At 45.6% G+C, this 24990-nt stretch overlaps 1 protein-coding gene across 4 annotated transcripts in view; it reads left to right on the forward strand.

Annotated features, from left to right (window-relative positions):
• The window catches only part of SENP6 (SUMO specific peptidase 6), a 2017494-nt gene that overhangs the window by 1763398 nt on the left and 229106 nt on the right, over nucleotides 1-24990 (forward strand). For all 4 annotated transcript variants that reach the window (XM_069606272.1, XM_069606273.1, XM_069606275.1 and 1 more), the window contains one exon: nucleotides 18517-18605. In XM_069606272.1, the coding sequence (XP_069462373.1) occupies nucleotides 18517-18605 (89 nt within the window). The remainder of the gene's footprint in view (nucleotides 1-18516; nucleotides 18606-24990) is intronic.

The raw sequence follows: 24990 nt of genomic DNA on the forward strand, positions 1-24990 counted from the left end.
CAGACGAACTACCCCAAAAGACGACCCAGAAACTGCGCACTATATAACGACAGCAAACCAGCAGATAGCTGCTGCAATGGGTAAGGATAAGGCACTAACCACTAAAAAAGGGGCCAACCAGAGCACCATGGAACAATTCACAACCACCACTCCGCCCCCACCAACGGACTCGGATAGACTTGAAGACCCACAAAATCCTGGAGAATCCCTATCCCTAAGGGATGTGATGAATGCCATTGCCAACTCGCGATCCTCAATGTAAGTCAAAATGGATGGCATCACCACAGAAGTCTCCCTGTTGCAACATGATCTCCAAAAACCCTCCTCCCGCACTGGTGAGGCCGAGACCCGTATATCTGTTGCAGAGGATGACTTGAGAAGTATGGGCCAGCAAATGAACAGAGCGCTAGAACGCATCAAAGTACTAGAGTCCAGGGTAGAGGAGGGGGAGGGCAGATCAAGGAGGAATAATATACGTATACTTGGGCTGCTGGAAAAGACTGAAGGGGACTCCATGGAGCTCTTCTGGAGAAATGGCTGACCGACCTATTCGCTCCCAAGACCCTGTCGACACTCTTCTCAATAGAGAGAGCGCACCGAGTCCCAACAGGCACACCAATACCTGGGAAGCAACCGAGAACGGCGGTAGCGAAGATCCTTAATTACAGAGATCGTGATGCTATATTGCAAATGGCCAGACAAAAAGGGGAGATAACATACAACGGCTCCAGAATAGGCCTCTTTCCAGACTTCACTAGGGAGGTGCAGAAGATGAGACAATCCTTTGACCCCCCTCAAGAAGCGCCTACAGTCACTGAATGTAAAGTATGGCCTCCTGTTCCCTGCGCAATTGAAGATCTACCACAATGGCACCACGGTACACTTCACTGACCCCAGAGAGGCATGGGCCTGGGCTGAGGGGCATCTGAAGGGGGAATGGAACCCACGCAAACGACAAGAACCAGGAATAGACCACGCCTGAATGAGCCTCCAAATGAGATACCCCATCAAGAAATAGAGGCGAGACCCCAGAGAGAAAATGATTAATTACAAACATGACTGAGAGATGAAAGAACTCATGACACCTGAGACCCAGGCAAAAGCTGTTAATCGAAAAGAAATGGACCAAAGCTAAACGAACCCCCACAAAAACTATCCTATCAAGATATGGAAGCGATACCATGAAATTAATGATCATAACGTGAAATTAAACAAGGACCGCCTAACAATCATAACAATTGGTGAAGTGAATGCTGGCGGCCCTAAAACCTGGCGCGGCACTACCCCCCCGGACAATTACGAAGAGCGCATAGAGGTATTCCTAATACCAAAGAGACTATAAGTAGATAGATGTTTTGTTTAATAGGCGACAGATGCTTCAGTTGGGGAAGGAGTATGGGGAGGGGGGGATCGGGAGTTACACAGGTATCCAAATGACAACTGGCTCATCAGGACCACATCGAACAAAACAAACTTGAAAATGGCAAGAATCAAACATCCACTTATGGCAAAGAACTCAGTGAGCAATGGCTACGGCTGGATTTAAGGAAAAAAAAGCTTGCCTTCATGACATGGAATGTGAATGGCCTGGGGAACAGCATAAAGAGAAGACTAGTAATGCAATATATTACTCGACATGATCCGGATATAGTGATGCTAACCGAAACACACCTAGCGGGCACGAACTGCCAATTATTCAAGAGAACCAAATACAAAACGGCAATCCATGCAGGCTTCTCCATGGGCTCGAGAGGTGTGCTGATACTGATAAACAAAAGAACCCCGATAGACGTAACACAGATAATTCAAGATCCGGGAGGCAGATTTGTGTTTATGCATGGCACACTATGCAACCAAACCATAGCTACAATGGTGATCTACTCGCCCCCAGCATTGTTGGCCCCCCTACTAGAAGAAATCACACCGATAATAGTAAATAACCCACTGGATACACTGGTGATGGGCAGAGATTTCAATGAGGTGATGAGCACCGTGGAGGAAATCCGGCACGACCGACCAAACTGGCCAACTTCGCCTCAGCATTGGGCCTTAAAGATGCATGGAGGGATCTCCACCCAGGCGAGAAACGATTCTCTTTCCACTCCGGTGCACACGAATCGATGTCTAGGATAGGCTATTTCTTCCTCCCTGGGGTAAATATGCACAAAGTGATTGAGTCAACTCTGCAGCCCCCAGGAATATCAGATCACTTCCCACTCACGATGATGCTCGAGACACAAAGACCCCAGCCCCCACCGAAGTGGCGATTAAATGCATACTACCTGGGATTCCCAGAACTAACGGAGAAAATCCAAGAAACAACCGCAATGTACTTTGAACTAAATCAGGACTCCGTGGACGATGCTGGAATAATATGGGAAGCATATAAAGCAACTTGAAGGGGTGAAATATTAAGCTGGACCTCAGCACACAAAAAATTACACCAGCAAGAAGTAAGAAGTAAAAGAAGCAGAAGCAGACGTGAGACGAGCTGAGGAGAACCTCATAAGGTCAGGAATGACAGATGACAACACACCCCTAAAGGTGGCACAAAAGAAACTACACAATGTGGCGCTGACATGCCCAAAACAAGCGCACAGAACTACACGAGCAAGAATATATGAAACAGGAGACAAAGCCAGCAGAATGCTGGCATGGTTGGAAAGAAGGGAGGACAGACACCTCCAGGTACGGCGAATATGCATCACAGACATGGAATGGGCCTCAACGGACTCAGGCATAGCGGAGGCCTTTGCAACCTACTACGAAAAGCTATATGCCCCACCGACGACTCTGCTGGACGCCACCATATTGGACTCAGCGACCATCCCAATACTAAACGAAACCCAGAAGCTGAATCTTGAGGCTCCAATAACAGAGGAAGAACTGAAGACAGCCATCTTCCAGCTACAGAATGGAAAAACCCCAGGGCCGAATGGCCTTCCAGTAGAAATATGGAAGAAAATTGGCACCGGAGAAGTGGCGCCGCACATGCTCAAAATGTTCCTGCAGGCAAAAGAGAAAGGCATCCTACCACCGGACCTAAGACAAGCCAGCATAGTGGTAATACACAAAGAAGGCAAACCTCCAGACGCATGTAGCTCGTACCGCCCAATCTCTCTCTCATTAACACGGAAGCTAAAATATTGGCCAAAATACTGGCCAACAGTCTACAAACAGTGGTAACCTCCCTGGTCCACCCAGACCAATGCGGCTTCATGCCACAAATATCCACGCGAATGAATATATGCAGGGTTTACTCTGCCATTGAAAGATCGGCCACTCTACAGGACCCATTGGCACTGCTCACTATTGACTTTGAGAAGGCCTTCGACTCGATCCACTGGGAGGCCCTGTGGTGCATTATGGGTAGAATGGGATTTGGAGAGCAATTCACAAACTGGGTCAAGCTCCTATACATTGCCCCGATAGCTGAAGTCAGAGTCAATGGCTGGTCCTCACGAACCATTAAACTTGGGAAGGGCACCAGGCAGGGATGTCCCCTCTCGGCGATGTTGTTTGCACTCGCAATAGAACCACCGGCGATAATGCTGAGGGAATCCACGGATTGGAGGGGGTTCCGCTGGGCACAGGACTGGGAGGACAGGGTGTCCCTATACGCAGATGATCTACTAATCTACCTTAGTGACCCAGCGATCTCCAGCCCCATTGTAACTAACATACTAACTACATATGGAGCCTTTAGCGGGTTGAAGGTAAACTATGATAAATCCCTGATCTTTCCAAGATGCAGCGACCTTAGCAAATAACCCATTTAAGATCGAGAAAGAGCAATTCCGATACCTGGGGATACAAATCTCAACAGACCTAAGACAGTATATAGGGAGGAACCTGCACCCAGTAAGGGATAGATTCGTAAATGACGTTAAACACTGGATGGCCCTTTCGCTCACCCTACTGGGAAGAGCTGCTTTATTCAAGATGTTGGCCCTCCCCCGGTTTTTATATGCCCTGCAGAACGCACCGTTATATATACCCCAAACAGAATTTAATAAAATAGATGAATCACTCAGGAAACTGCTTTGGGGAGGGGGACACCCACGAATTGCTCTCAGAACCCTTCAGCGCTCAGTGTGGGAGGGAGGAATCGGACTGCCACACCTGCAGACGTATTACTGGGCTGCCCAAATGTCGGTAGTGGATGATAGCCTGCATGCTGATCCAATGATGCCACACAACAGAGCAGATGCCCAAGCGGACCATTGAGTCACCCCGCTAGAAAGCCTGTATCAAAAGAAAACCCGACAAGCTACACCCACAATGATGGCTCAGAGAACACTGATCTGGATGGATGCGCATAAATACCTGGGATGGGAGGGGAAGGTCACTCTGAAACAACCCCTGTGGTGGAATAAACACCTCCCGGAACTTAAAGACATTCCCAAATGGGTGGCCTGGGAGGAGGCGGGGATACAGACACTAGAAGACCTGGTACAGGATGGCGAAATCAAGACATTCCAAGTCCTGGAGGACGAATTCGACCTCCCCATCACGGAGCACTTCCATTACTTACAAATAAGGCATGCACTTACTGCAAGCGAAATAGATCTCCCGAATGTACCGGAATGCACCCCGATCGAGAGGAACATAGTGATGGAACGGATTGGGCACAAAGTAACTTCCACAATGTACAATGCCATCAACTCGTTTGCCACGAAAGAACTCACAGGACTTAAAGAGAAATGGGAAAGAGATATGGGTTAAATACAAGCGGAAGACTGGACAGTGGCACTTATGCACCCCCGGGAATCAGCAATTTCAGCCAGGATCAGGCTAGTACAGCTAAAAATCCTACATAGGGTTTACTATCCTAGAGAGGCCTTGCACCAGTGGGGAAGAGCGACAGACCCTAACTGCTTGAGATGTCACCAGATGAGGGGAACCTTTTTCCACATCCTATGGGAATGCCCGCAGATACAAGACTTTTGGCAACAATGCTGCGATAGGCTCTCAGCAGTACTTGACCGTGAAATACCGATGGACCCCAAACTCCTGATGCTGGGAATAGCTGCGGATATAGAGCTATTCAGATTTGAAAAACTCATGTTTACGATGACTACGAGTCTTGCGAAAAGAAACATAGCCCAACTATGGGGCTCGCCCACACCGCCACAGTACACCAAATGGGTAGCAGACGTGGACATGTGTATCCCAATGGAGGTGAGAGTGTACACCACAAGAGGATGCCCAGAGAAAGGGGCCTAGATATGGCAAAAATGGGAGGACAGCTGAAGGCAAGCAAAGAACAGACATGGGGACACTGAGCGCCGAACAGTGAACTGATATAGGCCATCGGAACGACACTGAGAAACTCTAGATGTAACAACTTTACAATATATGCAAACAGAAACCAGATGCCAGGAAGAAATGTATACCTGTGTGTTTAAATGTTTAAAGGGTTATGTGTGGTGACCAAATGTCAACTACATATTGTTGTTGTGCTTGATTATGTCCACAAAACAATAAAAAATGTTATAAAAAAAAATTATGAAAGAGAGGGGGAAGCAGAAACTGATACAAATACAGGGGAATTAGGGGTTTGTACATGATGTTTGATAGGGGGAGGAAGGGATTGAATTCTCATAATGTTTTTCTTGCTGGGGAGTTTTTGGGGATGGTTGGCTGGGACATGGAGAAGAGGTACAGGTACATGTGGGACACTGATATATATTTTTTTTTTTATATGGTCCTCCACAAAGCTTTTTAAAAGAATGAAATTTAACAATCAATTTTTTTGCTCCATTCGCTTCAGATGATTTTCTAAGGTGTCTGTTTTTGGATTATTTTTAATGTCTGTATGGTCTGTTAAAAAAAATTAAGTACACATAAAGTAATGATTACTAATTGGTTTATATAGAGAAGTGTAGTGTCTACATTAGTATCACTGTTTTCACCCATTTCATCCCTATGATCATTTTCTTCCAGCCATTCCAAAGTACTAGACATTTCTGTGTAAAAAAAAAAATAACTTTTAGTGTACCTAATACAGAAAGTTTATAAATATATAAAATAAATGTAGTGTACTTACTAGTTTCTTGCTAAGTTTTGCTGTTACTGCTGCGTAGGTGTGCTGTTGATTTTTGCTGTGCAGTTTCTGTGAGGTAATTCTGTTGGAGGCATATTCATTTTGTTTTGGTATATTCCACTATGTTGCATATGCGATGTAATTGTATGGTTGGTGTCTTACATTTACAGTTTCCACTTTTTATTTATTATTGAATGTAGTTTATTTATGTGCTGCTTTTTGAACATGTTCAGTGTTTTTATTGCATGATACAACAATGTAAGATACCCCCTTAGTTTTTTGATAGTAGTGATGTTGACCGAGTCTGTCCGCGGACATCAAAATCACTAGCGCGGGTAAGGGGTACAGTATGTTTTATGTTATTTGTATATAAACTTAAGGGAATCCTAGTAAACATTTATCACATTTATATTATCTACATATATTCAGTGAAAAAACTTTGTTAAAGTGGTGTTATGGTTAGGTTGAGCTACTAAAAACCTATGAAATTCAGTGAAAAAAAACATTGTTAAAGGGACGTTATGGCTCCAAGTAAAACCGAAAACCCCCTGAAATTCGGCAGTTATGGTAAGCTAAGCAACCATAACTCGCACTGCTAAGACTAACACCCAGGGCATCAAAGATGACATCACAAAGTTCTTTTACTGAATATATATATATATATATATATTTCGGAGGCTTGTGGAATCTTCTTAGATCACATGCTGTGCATAGGCCGACATCTAGTGGAAGCTGCGGAGTATTACAGTTTGTTTTTCGAAACTCGAAAATGGGCGTCGACACAGGGCGTGCCAGTAATACTATCCCTAGTGTGATGTCCACTGTACCCAAGATCCCTCACGCGTCTAGGATCCTCAGATTGTATTTTTTAGGACATGAGGAAGCATGAGGAGTAGCGTGAGTACAGATAATCCAAGCAGATAGACAGAAAAGGTAAGACTACAAGCAATCATGCGCCTTCTCTCGGAGGGGAGGAAGGGTGGGTCGCATGTGAATCTAAGCAGATACAAGCATCAGAAATACGATTACGGTGAGTAATGTATCCCTTCTGAGGCTTGTGGAATCTGCTTAGATCACATGCTGTGCATAGATTAGCGAGCAGTACCAGAAGAAGGAGGTGGGATGTGAGAAGGGTCATGAGCAAATAAGTGTCTTAGAACCGCTTGTCCCACTTGTGTATATGCCTTGGAATGGGTGTCAATGCAGTAATGCTGAGTAAAAGGGTGAATAGAGCTCCAAGTAGCTGCTTTGCAAATGGTGTCGAGGGGAACATTTTCAATGAAAGCCAGAGTGGCCCCAATGCCTCTAGTAGAGTGGGCCCTTGGCGTAAAAGGCAGAGTCTTTTCAGAGAGAGAGTAACACAGCTGGATACAGTTAATAATCCACTTCGAGATGGCGCCTTTAGAGACGCGATCCCCCTCTCTGCCTGTAGCTACGGAGACAAAAAGTCTGGTTTTATTTACATAGTAGAGGACCGCCCTACGCACATCTAGAGTGAGCAGTTTCACCTCAGCCGAGCTTTGCGGGTTCTGGAAGAAAGCCGGAAGCTCGATGGACTGGTTTACATGGAAGTTTGATATAAATTTAGGCGAGAACCTAGGGTGTGTGCGTAAAACCAGTTTGTCTTTATGGATAGTAAAGAAGGGATCCTGCACTGACAGAGCCTGAATTTCACTGACCCTTCTTATAGAAGTAATGGCTACTAAGAAGGCCGTTTTATAAGTCAGGTGTTTGAGACTACTCTTATACATGGGTTCGAAAGGGGGGTCCATGAGCTTAGCTAGCACCACATTAAGGTCCCACCCTGGCGGTGGGTTTGTTTTTTTCCGCCATACTGGTCGGAAGCATCTTGCGGAATCCCCTGGCCTTAGCCATACTTTTGCTAAAATTATAACAGTATAATTGTTTATTGACATCCTTCCCCACCCCAACGTCGAACTTCGACACTCGACGCCGGCTGGAGAAGAAATCCACCGTCGCCTGCTGCACGACGGATTTGGGCCTCGGAAGGCCGGTGGCCTTGGCCCGGGCCTTGTAGGCCGCTGGCCTCGGCCCTGCAAGTAGGGAGAGTGGGGGGTGGTACATACTCTACACTCTTGGTATATAGGTACACCTTATATATTTCCTACGCTTAGCAGCCCGCTGCCTCGAGGTGCGTATGGAGGGTACCCCTTTTCAATTCTGCCCCAAGTGCAACCGCAAATACCCTTGGGTCGACGGACACGCCACGTGCAATCTCTGCTTGCCGAGGGACCACCCCGAAGCGAACTGCAGAGCGTGTAGTAGGTTTAAACCTAAGACACTTACGGACCGTTCGACGAAGCGTTGGGCCCACCACGCCAGGCAGGTGGCCATGGCAGCGGAGGGCGCCTTCAGCGATGGCAGCGACGCCGTACTTTCGGACAGCGAGGGCATTACGGCGTCGAAAGACAGCCGAGCGCAGGTCCCCGACCTCGGAAGGTCGTCCGGCAGGGCGGCTATGGGGAAGACCCCCGGCGACGCAAGCGCTTCACATCCTACACACACTAAACACACTAAGTCCAACCGAGACTCGACGACGTCGAGTTCTCGGAAAGAGGCACGGACAGAACGGTCCGACTCGGTGTCCTCTGGGCGCTCTCGATCGAGATCGCCGCATGACACAAGGCAATCATCCACTCTTGCCAAAAGTGCCTCGCTCCCTAGGCTAACGGAAGTTCGATCGTCGGAGGACGAAGACGACTTCCACCCCCAGGCCGCGCTCCAGGAGGCGGAGCCCGCAATTAAGACCAGCGAGGCCCCACGCTCGAAGGACAGAGATACCTCTCCCGATCTCCGGAGCCTCCAAGGGACAGGGAAAACATTTTTCTACGCACGGGGAGGGGGGAAAACAGCAGAAGAAACTACATGCACATTCTTCCACACCTGTAAGACAATCCTACCCCCCTAAACAGACATACAAATCCAGGTCTGCTGATAAGTCCACAACCAGCAAGGGTACTCAGGATAGATCCCCTAGACTGCCTGAGAAAGTCATCCCCAGTTCCAAGAAATGGTCCAGTGAAGACATAGTCATGTCAAGAATGTCTTCCTTGGCTGATTTTTATGATAAAAATCCAGAACATTTCCTCTCATATGATCCACAAGGGGCCACACCCTCAGGCTCTACTGATCCTACCACCTAAGTAAGAAGGCCCGGTTTGAAACCCCGATGAGATCTGAACCCTTCGAGGTACAACCTTACACAACACCATACTCTAGGTATCAAGGAGAGCCTTTCCTTGCTGGAGACCAAGAGTTTGAGATGCTGGAAGAGCAAACCGGGACGGAATACTATGGGGATGATGAGGACCAGGATGAAGAAGAGGATGACCCGGAAACATACAGAGTAGATTCCCTGGTAGAGAACGAAGCCCCGGTTACCGACTCCCCAGTCGATAACCAGCCCCTCCTAAATGAGGTTTTCGCTCGCGCAGCAGAACATTTTCACATTGACACCCACGATGTACAGGAGGAAAGGGACTTCGCAGAAGAGCTGGTGGGAGAAAGGAGGCCGGTTGCCCAGACCATCCCTATCCTTAAATCCATCCAGCGGAGAATAGATCCGTCCCTGGTGAACCCAAACCTCACCAGAGCAGTCAATCCCAGGGTTGAAAAACTTTTCAGGGAAGCCCAGTCTGACCCTCTCTATATAAGAGGACATCTGAAGCCAGACTCCCTAGTTGTTACCAACACTCGGAAGAGGGCTGGAACACCCTTGTCTTCGTCAGAAGCTCCTCCCGACAAGGAGAGCAAAAAACTTTACGGTTTTGGCAGGAAGGTAGCCTCAACGTCCGCCTACCAAGCAAGGATTGCTAACTCCACCACCCTGTTGGCCAGCTACAACTGCCATCAGTGGGAAGAAGTGGCGGCCCTCATAGCCTCTGCTCCTGAACCGTTAAAGGGCGAATTAGCTCGGATTTCCGCAGAGGGTAGAGCCATGTCTGGTTGCATTTTGAAAGCATGGAAAGAGGAGAGTAGGACCCACAGGCACACCCTAGTAACAGGAGTAACACATTTGAGAAGATGGGGTTGGTTTCAAGTTTGTTAGGAAACTAAGTAAAAAGAGGTAAGAGGTGCAGAGGAGAGAAAGGCAACCTTGACACCTAGGTTGCTCTATATATAACAAGACAAAAATAAGTTCCCAAGATAGGAACTTACGTCCCCTGCACACTATCTAGTATCTGGATGACCAGACCAACATTTATAGAAAGAGTAGTAAAGTAACTCTATGTAATAAAGTCTTAATACAAGTCGTGTTGGTATGAAAACAACAAATTCTTAATAAAGGACAACATTCAATCGTTTAAGGTCACAAGAAACAATCTTCATTATTTATTCTTGGTGGTGGAGCTGTGGTAGGCCCAACGCGTTTCGAGTGAAACAGACACTCTTCATCAGGGGCAAAAACAATGATTCTAGGAAAAAATATGCACAATATTTAGTTTAGAGTGATGTATAAATCCAAATGAAAACATTAACCAAATGTCTTATCTGACTCGACAAAGCAAGTGGTCCCACGATTTTGTACAGTAATTCAATCCCTAGAACATTTAACATGTATGAGATTTGCTGGGTGCAGAAGAATAACTAACAACAAATATATACTTATTCATATATTTTGGAAAAAAGCAGACATTAGTTATTTAGATAATATATTACATAATTAAGTGTTTATGTGGATCACAAAACAAATAAGTCACAAAAGTATGAAAGATAAAAAAGGGGGAAAGAGAAAAATCTAACCTTGTGTGTTATATATAAAAAGGGACTGGACGGGGACTGTGACAGGAAACCCAGTCATTCATGTATGCAAGGAACCCTTTATCTGAAAAAGTAGAGCATAACAGAACTCAGTTCAGTCAAAAGTGAGTTAGGGGTCTGAAGCAAATCAAAACATGGAAGCAACCTTCGACGCCGCGGACAACGCAGGCAGATTGATAGCAGAAGGTACTGTTATCAAGAGACATGCGTGGTTACGGCAGTCTGGTTTTAAGACAGAAACTCAGGCATCATTGTTGGACAAACCGGTGGAAGCCGATCTGTTGTTTGGGAAGGCGGTCGAAGACGCACTGAAAAATGCCAAGGACGAATGAGACACTCAAATCCCTTGGCCAGCTAACCAATAAACTGCCCCAACCAGAGAGGGAATAGTAATTTTCGTCGCCCACGGGGCCAAAATTCACAGAAAGGATCTAACTATTCCCAGGGGCAGGGTACACAGTGGAACAACAACCAGCAGTCTACCCAGGGTTACGGCAGGGGTAACAAAAGAGGTTGTGGTAAAGGCAGAGGCAGCCCCAGCAAGGGAGGCGGCACGCCTCCACCAAAGCAGTGACTCTCAGTTCAGGGTCCCTTCTCACGCAACCCCAGTAGGGGGACGCATTTCCAACTTCACCCAGGCTTGGGAAGGGATCACTTCAGACAGATGGGTGCTGTCAACAGTATCCACAGGATATTGTATAGAGCTACTGCAGCGTCCCCGGAACCATCCTCCACGACAAAAAGTACACTCTTTAGAACATCAGAAGATTCTCCTCGAGGAGATCGCCATTCTGCTAGAAAAGTACGCGATAGAACTCGTCCCGGGACACCGGGCAAACAAGGGTATCTATTCAACTTACTTCTTTGTGCCAAAGAAAGACTTGACAATGCGCCCAGTATTGGACTTACGGCCTGCCAACAAGTATGTCAAGCCCCCAAAATTTCGTATGACCACGCTACAAGAAGTAATCCCCCTCCTAAAAAAGGGGGATTACATGGCAACCTTGGATATGAAAGATGCTTATTTTCATATTTCCATGCTCCCGGCGCACAGAAAGTACTTGCGCTTCAAGGTGGACAGTCGCCACTACCAATTCAAGGTACTGCCCTTCGGGATAGCTTCAGCACCAAGGGTATTCACCAAGGTACTGGCGGTGGCAGCTGCACACCTACGCAGGGAGGCAATCCCAGTGTACCCTTATCAGGACGACTGGCTCATAACGGGGGAAACCCCAGGAATATGCAGGACAAACTTTCAGAGGACTATCGACCTCCTCCACGAATTAGGTTTCTCAATCAATGAGAAGAAGTCAAGCCTGGTGGCAAGCAGCTCAAAACAATTCCTAGGAGCAATCCTAGATACACAGGAGGGGTTGACCTTTCCTTCGGAGGAAAGAATTCGGAATATACTACTGCAAATTCTGCATTATCAGTCCGGTCAACAAATAACGGTACGCAAGGCAATGCGGTTACTGGGCATGATGGCGTCATGCATTTACCTGGTCCCCCACGCGCGCCTGCCATGCGTCCCATGCAGGAATGGTTGGCGAAACAGTGGTCTCAGGCAAGTGGTCAGTGGGACGATCTAGTGGTCGTTTCGCCAACACTAGTACAAAGCCTACACTGGTGGGCAAGAGAGAATCTCGCAAGGGGAAAACCCTTTTACGATCCCGAAGTACAGGCAGTAGTTACTACATATGCATGCCTGACGGGGTGGGGAGCTCACCATCTCCACCATACAGCTCAGGGTCTCTGGTCTCACTCAGTGGCCAAGAACCACATCAACCTGCTAGAGCTTCTGGCAGTATTCAGAGCGCTTCAGGCGTTCGAGCCCCATCTACTAAACTTGTCAGTGCAGATCCGGACGGACAGCACTACAGCCATGTTCTACCTGAACAAGCAAGGAGGGACTCACTCGCAAAATCTGTCCAAGCTTGCCCAGAAAATCTGGATATGGGCACTCAGACGGAACATCTTCCTGTCATCGCAACATGTTCCAGGGGAGCTCAATTCCCTAGCGGATGCTCTAAGCAGAGACTCCCTCCCAGAGGAACACGAGTGGGTTCTTCACAGAGAGGTCGTAGAAGATCTCTTCTCTCAGTGGGGTTTCCCCACTATAGACTTATTCGCCACAAGCGAAAACAAACAATGTCCAGGATTTGCATCCAGGTTCCCTCAACCAGACTCCCAGGAGAACGCCCTGTGGATGAACTGGTCAGGGATGTTTGCGTACGCTTTTCCACTAACTCCTCATCAGGAAAGTGGTGTACAAGATGAACAAGGAATCGATGACGCTCATCCTAGTTGCTCCTATGTGGGCGAGACAACCGTGGTTCCCACACCTACGCAGGATGGCAGTGTGCGAGCCCATCAAACTTCCAGCCTGGTACAACCTACTGTCCCAGCAACAAGGTCAAACAGTGCACCAGCAACCCAACTCAATGAACCTGGCAGCATGGCTCCTGAGGTCATAGAGTTTGGACATCTCAATTTGCCACAGAGGTGTATGGACATCCTAAAGGAATCTAGGAAACCAAACACAAGGCACTGTTACTTTGACAAGTGGAAGAGGTTCGTTATCTGGTGCCAGAGTAGACAGATCAACCCATTGATTGCACTCCTTCCAACATTGTTACATACATGCTCCACCTGCTAGATGCAGGATTGGTTTTTAACTCTCTGAAAGTACATCTGGCAGCCCTCTCGGTTTACACCACTTCCCATAGCAAAGTGTTGTGGTGGAAAGTACCAGTAGTTAAAGCCTTCATGGAAGGAGTAAAGAGACTTCACCCTCCTATTTCAAACCCACTGCCAGGGTGGGACCTTAATGTGGTGCTAGCTAAGCTCATGGGCCCCCCTTTCGAACCCATGTATAAGAGTAGTCTCAAACACCTGACTTATAAAACGGCCTTCTTAGTAGCCATTACTTCTATAAGAAGGGTCAGTGAAATTCAGGCTCTGTCAGTGCAGGATCCCTTCTTTACTATCCATAAAGACAAACTGGTTTTACGCACACACCCTAGGTTCTCGCCTAAATTTATATCAAACTTCCATGTAAACCAGTCCATCGAGCTTCCGGCTTTCTTCCAGAACCCGCAAAGCTCGGCTGAGGTGAAACTACACACCCTAGATGTGCGTAGGGCGGTCCTCTACTATGTAAATAAAACCAGACCGCTAAGGAAAACAGATCAACTGTTTGTCTCCGTAGCTACAGGCAGAGAGGGGGATCGCGTCTCTAAAGGCGCCATCTCGAAGTGGATTATTAACTGTATCCAGCTGTTACTCTCTCTCTGAAAAGACTCTGCCTTTTACGCCAAGGGCCCACTCTACTAGAGGCATTGGGACCACTCTGGCTTTCATTGCAAATGTTCCCCTCGACACCATTTGCAAAGCAGCTACTTGGAGCTCTATTCACACTTTTACTCAGCATTACTGCATTGACACCCATTCCAAGGCAGATACACAAGTGGGACAAGCGGTTCTAAGACACTTATTTGCTCATGACCCTTCTCACATCCCACCTCCTTCTGGTACTGCTCGCTAATCTATGCACAGCATGTGATCTAAGCAGATTCCACAAGCCTCAGAAGGGATACATTACTCACCGTAATCGGATTTCTGATGCTTGTATCTACTTAGATTCACATGCGACCCACCCTTCCTCCCCTCCGAGAGAAGGCGCATGATTGCTTGTAGTCTTACCTTTTCTGTCTATCTGCTTGGATTATCTGTACTCACGCTACTCCTCATGCTTCCTCATGTCCTAAAAAATACAATCTGAGTATCCTAGACGCGTGAGGGATCTTGGGTACAGTGGATAGTATTACTGGCACGCCCTGTGTCGACGCCCATTTTCGAGTTTCGAAAAACAAACTGTAATACTCTGCAGCTTCCACTAGATGTCGGCCTATGCACAGCATGTGAATCTAAGCAGATACAAGCATCAGAAATACGATTACCGTGAGTAATGTATCATATATATATATATATATATCTCAAAAGGCAAGAAGGCAAGAGGAGAAGGTGAACCGCACTCCCGCGGGCCAGGCGTGAAAAACGCACTCCAAAATACCGGACAAAACTTACAAAGACACTGCCTAGAAAACAGATGTCTTTAATGTTTTTTTTATAAAATTTGCATTGTACAAAATGATTGACAACACATAAACAGCAACAAGCAGACAGACAAAAAGCAGGACGCCATGGTAAGCAGCCTGCAAAACAATGCGTTTCGCGCTAACTCAGCGCTTGATCACGTAAGGGGAGAAGGGATAAACCGGTACATATAAACAATGGAAAAGCAGTCCTACAACTATGTCTGTGACATTGCAAAGTAAAGGGTATAGGAGGAAAAGAAGGCGGCCATTATAGAGAGGAGTAGAATACATGGAGAAATATAGTGCAGATGAAAATAAGCACTAAAACACACCCCTGACAGGACAGAGGGAGGGGAGCTGCTCAATGCAAAGATGTTCAGTAGATATGTTAAATCAAATACAAAACAAGTATATATAATTGATGAATCCAACAAAAATGATCACAGAATTAGCAAAATTTACATCCATAACAATATACATACATATGAAACAACCTACTCCCCCATATTAATGATTCAATGGTCTAAGAATCACAATTATTCAAAATTAAAACCAATCAAGCATATAATTAATAAGATATGAACCACAATATAATTATTAAAACCGCAGAGATAATAATAAAACCTCATCTTATTAATCCTCAATTAAACTATTCCCATTCATGCAACACGGAAAAGCCAGCCAGAGTTTCAGCCGGGGTGGTCAATAAAAACGGCTAATAAAACAGTATATGTCCAAAAGTGCAAGTGTGGAGGAGTTACCCAACTAAAGTGCATAGAAAGCAGCCAGACAACAGTGTGTCTGTCCAGCCTCAAAATAATGAGGCTGTACTAAAGTGCAAGTGCGGAAGCAGCAAGCTAACATGTTCAATGGTCCAATACCATTAACAAAATTGTCCAAGGACAAGCAGTATTGTCAGATGAAAGCCCCAAATGACCCCACATGAATAGACTGCAAAAAAAAGGCTGGCGAAACCGGTGTGTAAGCATGAGCAAGAATCACAGATACAAGGAGAACTGCATATAAGCCTCAAAGTGAGGATAACATAACATAATATGATGTGTACCGCTCCCCAAATATGCAAGAAAAGGCTAAATCATAAATTAAATAAAGTTAAGGAAAAGGATGAAAAAATATATATAGACTAATCAGTCCAGACTGGGAAGAACCCCCCATCAAAACACACAAGAAAAAAGTCCAAAGTGAACATACAAATGAAGGAACAAAAAAGCTATAGGAAAGGGAAATCAGAGCCAAAGTGGCAAGAGGAAAATCACATGAATGTATGAAGAGCACATAATTAAGTAAACGAAAAAGAAATCAGAACGTCAAGTGCCCAGGAAAGTGTACATCTCCTCATCAACATTATGTCCTTTGGGATGCTTTGTATCAAAATCCAGAATGAATCTGGTTTCAAGCTGTCTCAATTTTAACACACGGTCACCTCCCCTAGGATGTGGAGGTACATGTGCCACTGCAAAGAAAGTTAACATTTTCAAATTGTTACCATGTTCTGATTTAAAATGCTTGGCCATTGGGTATGCCGGGGTCAGAGTTCTTAATAGCTCTCAGATGTTGCAAGATTCTAAGCTTCAGTTTACATGTTGTACTACCGACATACCATCTCGAGCAAGGGCATGAAAGCACATACACGACAAATGTCGTGTCACAATTAATAGCAAATTTGATCTTTTGCTGAGTTTTCGTGACTGGATGAACAAATGATTTCTGTGCCATGGCATGGGCACATGCTTTGCACTTCATACATTTGGTAAACCCCAATGGAGAGACTGGGAGCCAAGTGGTAGAGGACTGATTCTTGCCAGCAGGAAGTAGAAAACTGGACACAAGTTTATCTCGAAGGGACGGTACACGTTTGTATGTCAGAGTCGGGCGTTTGGCCAGAATAGGTTTCAAATCGTTGTCTAAGGTGAGGACACGCCAGTGTTTTTCGATGATTTTACGTATGTTGTTGGAAGCAGTGTCAAAAGAGATGATGAATCTGGGGTCATCTTTGGCAATATTTTTAGAGTTAATGTCATAGAGCAGTCTGTCTCTGGACATGCCACGCGCTCGAGGATAGGCCATTTCAATAGTTCTCCTATCATACCCTTGTTTCAGGAAATCCCAAGCTGTCGATGCACAGTGATGACCAAACTGGCAATGTTTGAGCAATTCCGTCGATATCGAATAAATTCTCCATATGGAATGGAGTTTTTTCATGATACCGGGTGACAGCTGTTTGCATGAAGGGGTAGGCCAGTGTTAGTCGGTTTTTTATGAAGCGCCGTGTGAAGACCTTAGTCATCCATCATTACAATGACATCAAGATATACAATCTCAGACCGACTATGACATTTTATTTATATATTGCCTGCAGACCAGGATCACATGGTCCGAGTTCAGATTCAGAAAATCCTTCAATCCAAACTGACGGTAATCAATTATATATATCTTTATCACTGCCCTGTAGACAGTCATTTTCCTGGAGCAAAGGCCTAGTACCTGAGCCAATTTGCATGCCTACAATATATGTTTGTCTGCTGAAAGCGTGTAACTGCAAACTAAAGAATCTACTTTGCTGAACGAAAACACAGTGGTTTTATTAATTCAGTGCAAGGAGAAACAAGCCTGTATCTTATAGGCAGATGATATTTGAAAGCTATCAAGTTATGTGCCTCTTAAAGATATTTACTTTATGCAAAGCTGTGAATTCTTGTTTTGGTGCCCCTACACATAAATGGTGGACAACTGGCAATAGAACCAGGCCATATAGGCTTTTACTTTGGTGACGCTCAAACGGTGATCATTGATGTGTTAGTCATGTTAGTTTGGCTGCAAGACAGTTCTTACCGCCGACTCAGAAAACGTTGGTCGAGACTATCCTTTGACATGTTAGAAGATGGATGTTTGGTGGGTGAGACAGAGATTTAGATAGCTTTTCAACTGTGGGCCTGTGGATTACTATACAGAAGTTAAAACCATCAAAAGTACACAGATTATTTTACACAACACCTGTGGAAATTCATGAACATGAAATGCTTTAAATGTTGTATAAATCCCTCTCTGGACCTGGCGATTTTACATCCCTCAGCCACTAGCTAATTCTAATTTGTAACTTGCTATGTCCGTTCACTCCAGCCTCTGTTTTGTGATAGTATCAAGTTATTCATTCACCAGAAGTGAAATCCAAAACATGATCCCAATGATGAAAGTTGACTTTGCATTATTTGATTAAATGCATTCTCGTGATTTTATTTACAGTACTTTTCTTATACCAATAATTATTTGGAGCCCCTATTTGTTTGGCCTTACGTCACCTCCCAACCTCAGTGCATCCATACTCATTGCAGCGGCTCCCTATTGGTTAATGTTACCACTTTTCTTTCAGACCTGTGAAGCACATGTAAATATGATTAATATATATAATGCCTTGTCCTTTGTGTATTGTTATTGTATTGCATTATTGTTCAAAACCCATTTCGCTGACACCGATAAAATTCGAATATAAAGTTTGCTATGCATTTTTATCAAATTGTTTCAAATTTTGAATGGATTTGATATTAGATCACAATTATGATGTTTTTGTAGGATGACAGTAGTGATGATGGAGGCATGATGGACGAAACATTTACTTCAGAGTCTGGAAAATGGCATCTAAATTCCAAAAATTGTAAACAGTAAGTTTAATTTTAAATAGTCTGAATTATTGCTGGTTGCTGGTTACTGCATCATTTAATCGCAGAGGAACAAAATCTCACGCCTAGACAACCCGCCCCCCTCCCCTGTGGTGACTGACCTGTTTCCACAGCAAATAGGTGGCATCACGTAGCTCCACACAGACGGAATCACAGCATCAATGCCACCTTTTGCACCAGAAGTTATATTTTTGGTACACATACAGAGCTACGTGAGCCCTCTGATCTTGTTTTTCCCCCAGTAGCAGACACTTTGTTTGGAACAGTCGCCTTTTTGTTTTTCTCTGCCTAATGTCACCCACCAATACCTTTAAGTGCTGCTTGTTTTAGGGCTGTGGTAGGCAGCTGTCGGTCCCGGACCATAACTGTGTGGGGTGTTTGGAGATGACCACAATATTGAATGTTATCTGTGCATCGTAAGGCAGAGCAGGAATGTGTTGCCATGGTTTACCCTGGCCTTTAGCAAAAGACCTGAGACAAACATATTCTGAATTAGTCCACTCTTCCAAACACCCGCACCCAGCCCTCCCTTATATATCTGAGAAAGAAATGGAGAAAAGAAGAGTAAGCATGCCCTATCTTCCTCTCCGAAGCTGTGCCACTGATCCATGCCCCAGAGGTTCAGTTCTGAGAAAGAATGATCTCTGCAACTGGTAAGGATTAGGAGCAAATCCACCTTCCCTACCTACACCTGAGGAATGAGGCTTTCTGGGCAGTGATGCTACCATAGTTAAGCAGGCTCCTGACACCATTACTTAGCAGCAACTGAGGACTGGGCAGGTAATGGCCCCACTCTTCTCTCCATACCCAAGGGCTGATCTCGAGTATGATGCATTTTGAACTGGTGCCAACGTCTCAACTCTGGCACCAGCCTCCATTTAATGGAGCTACCAGCTCCTACTCTGGGCTACTCCAGCTGAGCCAAAAAGGAAAGTTATCTCTAAACAGACTTTTTCAAGATGGATTGTTTTATGTGTACAACTATTATGAGCTATGAAATAAGGATGTTCCTCGAGTGTGAGGGGTCTGGCATGATCTTCTGCTTTTCATAGAGTTGTTACTTTGGACATCTGTCAAGCGAAAATGTCCGTCCCTTCATATACTTCGAGAACACTGATACTCTGTGTTTTTCTGTGTTCCAGAACTTTATGGTGTAAAACAGATTTCCTCAAACACTTACCGCTGTCTGCCCTCCGCATTGGGAGTCTTTCAAACGTGTGGAAACCTGTGGGAGAAATGTATCCGTTTTAACACGTTACTTACCTTTGATTATGTTTTTTCTGATGGAATACATTATTCCCCACGCAGATAGCTCATTCACCGTCCACTGCACCTCGCTAAATCAATTGCTAGTAAATTCTTTCTCATCTTTACGATGTGACTTTTAACATTCGTCAGCATCAGAGAATGCGACTGGGGAAATATTGTTGGAAGTATGGTTGGATGATGCAGCTCCAAATATGTACCTAGGACATCATTTCCATTGCAAGAGATGCCACTGATGGTTTGAAGGCTGTGTTCTATCACTTAGTAGCTGTGAGAAATGTGTGTGCACCTGGATGGCATTTCAAAGATGGGGAATCTGTGGAAGACTAAGCCATCAGAAATAACATTACCAACACTACCTTTCTGCTACTGTACAATATAGTTTTTGGAGTATTCACCTGCGATATAGAAGTAGGTTGATGCATCCCTCATACAGAGTCCAACTTAATATCTTCCTAGGCAGAGACTGAATCATACTATTTCATAAGCCAGTAGGGGGTTTGATGTGGCTCTGCTGGCACCCAGGACACCAGATGTGTTGTTGAGGTAAATATATAGAGCCTCCTTTGCCAAGGTTTCCTTCCCTTTATTCCATGCACTCTGATGCCACTTCGGAATGCCCAGTTTTTATTTTCTTCAACTTAAGCCATGTCTCCCCTAATCTCATGTGTGAAAGGCTGCAAGACCTTTTCGTCGTCTCGCTTGCACTGCGTAGTGCCTGGGGATGGCAGATATTGACACATAACAATGAAGTTTTTATCTTTATACGTGTCCAAAAGTGGGGATTGAAAAGGGTGGCCAAGGCCGTCACAGATTTATTCAAGCTAAAACATCAGGAGTGGCCCCACTCCAGACAACCACACACATGCAGCGGTACTCAGGGAGGAGGAGGATGATGATTTCGGGGTTGGGGGGTTAAATTGTCACTCTGAGAACGGCAAAATGGATACAAATCATAAATAAGAATTATGCACCGCTCTTGGATCCCTTTCAGCTCCAAGCATAGGTCATCCTGTTCTGAGATGGTCACCCCCGAGAACATGTCTGAGGAGTTTGCACCTGCAATGTACCATTCACTACTGCCTGTTCTTACCCAGAAAAATAAGTCATTTCAGTCAGCAGAGGATGTTGGAGATCTTTTCTAAGGCCCCAGTCTGTTCTGTCTCAATACCAGTGTTGAGGCCAGGTTTGCTGCGCCTTCACAAGACAATTAAGGTCTTGACACTGTGCGCTGAAGAGCTCAACCCCCGGGTCTGAAGTTGGCCCTAGTGCTGCCCTTTGACATGGCTGCCTAAGCATGAGGGACTGGCTTCTCCCCATACCAGAGCTGAGGAGTCTTAAGAGGATGCTGTCTTCTCAAAATGTGTGTCTCGCTCAGTTTCAGTGAATCTTTGATGAAGATGGTGGTCCTATTTCATTTGGATTTAAGCCCCTGGAATCTGGTGATCCACGTGCGTTGTCTGGTACGTTTTATGCCCAGGATACTGCTACCACTGGACCTGGCTTATGACTTAAGTGATGCCAACAGGTTGCACGGGTCACCCAAGTTTTATTTAATGGCCCATGCCCACCTTTGGGATTCTGAATGTCCCCTTTCGTCTGACTGTTGCCAAAGCTATAGAATGAAACTGTATTGCGGCCATCAGAACCCTCTAACCTCATTGTGTTGCGAGAGGCACCAAAAGTAACCTTGCTACCTTTATGGTCAGCCAGTTCGGGTACTATTGTTTCAAAGATGCTGACTGAGCAGCAGAAAACCTGCACTCATCATTCCAGGATATTTGTCCACACCCTAATCCGGCTTGCTGTGATGATTGGGCAGCCAACTGCCCCTTCCTATAAACTACGAAGAGTTTGCAGAGTAGTGAATGGGAAATCCTAATAAAAGTAGAGGTCCCTGGGGCAAAAGGCAAGTCGACCACTGGTGTCAATATAGAAAAATGGATACCTCTCATATGTGACGGCAAACTTATTTTGGTGGCCGTGGGCCAACCGTCTCATGCACGATATGACAGACATATAGGTTTCAGAGTTTGCCAATGAACGGCCATTTTGATGTAACAAGGATCGCCATTTTGTTTTCTAACCATTGCTCATTGCTTTCTGTTCTTATTGCTTCGCAGTACATTTTCTGCTTACACTGCTCGACTGTAAAACATTGTTGCCTGCACGTGAAAGGACAAGGCCGCAGGGCCGCGAGGATAACAAGAGTTCGTTGAAACACAACGTAGGCAGCGCCAGGAAAGAATGCCCGGCTCCCTCCCGAATGTAGCCTTGAAGCAGAGCTGCAGGGCATTTAATTATTTCGCAGCTGCCAGCCAGTCTCGTTATATGGTACAATATGTTTAGAATAAAGCAGCTAAAGGCTTGAATTATGCTCTTCTTATGGCCCCCCTTTACTGAGCCCTGTTAGAGCGTGTCGGCTCCCAGGACACGAATAGCACCTCATAGATGGCAAGGTCTGGAATGCGACTCTTCCCCCGTATATTGCTCGCTTCCAAGAACAGAAGCACTGTGTTCTGTTCAACAACTGGAAGATGCCTCCGCACTTAGAAATTGCATATTGTTACTAGAATAGATATTTGAACGTGTCATAATTGTCGAAAGTGTCCATCATCACACCAAGTTCAAAGAAACCCAATAAAGGAGGGTGTTAAACATGTCATAGCTGATTGTATGATATGCATTTTGTATATATGTAACTGATGTACGTAATTCACTCTTTTGCGTCCCTCGAGGTCTAGAGATGCAAGTCGCGGGGTGTGAGACCGAGTTGGCCAACTGAGACTATTTGCTTTGCAATAACCCCTAGCTTTGGGAATACAACCTCGTGTCTGGCGTATCTATCGTGTGTGGTGACTCGCCTTGTTTCCATAGACGTAAGGGACCCCTAAGGGCCCCTTTCACTGGAACAGAAGATCCGAAGCTGAAGACGACCAGAGACTCCTGCAGGCACCTCCAGTAACCTTGAAGTGACCACTGCCGTCATGAGCCTGTTTGTTATCGACAGAGGAGCTCAGAAGCAGATGACTCCTTCCCCTTAGCTGGTGGGACCAACCAGCCCCAAGACAAAGTGCAGATTGAACTATCTCCCCAGGTACTGTAACCTTCCAGGGCTTCAAACCGCAAATACCAGGGGACCTCCAACCCATTTGCAGTACAACATCTTTGCCTGAACGAATCCTCCCAGAACTTAGGTGGGCTTCCATTGGACCTCCTGAAGCATGATCCCACTCATCCAAATCCCCTCACCAGAGTGCAGGACTGTAGAATGGTGGAAGATCAGCTGGGCAGTAACCGTTCATTGTTGAAGCTGATAAAAATCAGCCAAAACCGCAGGCTGATGTGAGAGACAGAAGACATACTTGTTGAGGGTCCTTTCTCATGACTGCTGCTGACATAGCTCATTCAGAGTCCTTCCTTTCGTCACCGGACCGAGGAATCTGGAGACCGAGTCCTTTGCTGCTGCACAGGAAAGAATCCAGCTACATTTTCAACAACCAACCCTAAGGGACTCTGAGGGTCATGGTAGAACTTACCTCAAGCCGAATAGTCGCTCCAGTGTGACTGGAGTGCGTTACAAGTTGTTTGGGTGTCCACCCATACCTCAGGCCCAAGATGAACAGGTGGTGCTCTTTTAGGAAATCCTTTGCAGGGTCCTTATACATTGTGTTATCCTACTAAAGTATTTTAAGTAAGTAACTAAAGTATCTTAACTTTGCCTTTTCTGCTGCTGCATAACACCTTTGCAGGGGTTGAAATTAAGATTGCATAAGCAGGAGCTAAAAGCAGCTTCTGAGTATCTAGCAATAACTTGTGACCATGAGCTACCATAGGGGAATGAGGATCTAGTACATAGTGTTCTCCAACTCTAACTTATATCTAAGATGCACACATATGATTTTGCCCATTATTCACGGCCCCTTATGCTTTAAATTTCGTAAAGATGGGGCCTAATGTTTTTGTAAATGGTCCCAAATGTACAGTTAAATTGACATGGGTGTATTATTTGACACCAGTAGGCTTTGGGAGTCAAAAGTAGCTCCTGGTAGTTGGTGTCAAGCTAGCCAGGCTCTTCTAGGCTACAAGCAGGAACTAAATATATCTGTTAGGGAGAATTCTCTGTTAAGGCTAATTTCCCAAACCTAGTGAGTCCCCCAGCAGCTTTGCTGGATTTTTTGGGGTTTATTTTTTTCTCCTGCTAAGAGGGAGACTCTCTTTCTCCCACTCTTAGGCATGATCTGAGAATGTCCTTTGACTATGTAATGTGTTTTATGGGCTATGGGGTCTTTTACTCCATAGGGCTTCATGTGTTTTTGGTATGTGTTACACTGCACACTCAGTGCAGTAACACAGGGGTGTCATAGTGACCCCCAAACAATAGACTCCATACCCTGGGACTGACTACTGTCTCCCAGGGCATGTAAAGTCACCATTGGCTTTACTAGTCTTAAATTATGAACAGGACCAGTACACACCATCATATTGTGGAAGTACTGGTAGGGGTAATTCGATTGCCCCTGGGTCTGTTTTCCAAGGGGGCACTGTCCAGTCCCCCCTTGTCGAGTTTCTGGCTGGTGGCAGTGGATACCACGCGAAATATTCCATCGGAATATTTCCTATGGGATTTTCCCAATCATTTTAAACGCACCACTTTTTGGTGCAATGTTAAAGATACCGCGCGGTTATTTATTTAATATGTATTCCCCGGTTGGGTCTTTTTGCCAGGACTCGGTTTTAAAATGGTGTTTGTGTTCGCCTCTGAAACTCTAACCCAAGTCGAGCCCTTTGTCCCACTTTTTGGCGGGCTACTCCACAGAAGCCCTCCAAATGGTGCCACTCTGTCTGGGGTCAACAGGATGTGTGGGAGGGGGATTAGGCACCCTGGACTGAGTTGCCTTGGCAACTCAAGTCGCACTCTTGTGTGATTGGCCCAGTGGTGAGCCGCCCGGCTCATCACTTAGCATGTTTGAGTTGCAGCTAGGCTGATGAATGGGGGTTTTACTGCATAAAAGCAGGGCTTTGGTTACTGGAACTTCAGAAGTCGCCACAGGACCTAAAGAATCCAAAGAGGGGAGAAGCTGAGCCATCCACAACGACG

This window comes from Ambystoma mexicanum, chromosome 4p, assembly GCF_040938575.1.
Source record: "Ambystoma mexicanum isolate Mex_15411 chromosome 4p, UKY_AmexF1_1, whole genome shotgun sequence".
Classification (NCBI taxonomy): Eukaryota; Metazoa; Chordata; class Amphibia; order Caudata; family Ambystomatidae; genus Ambystoma; species Ambystoma mexicanum.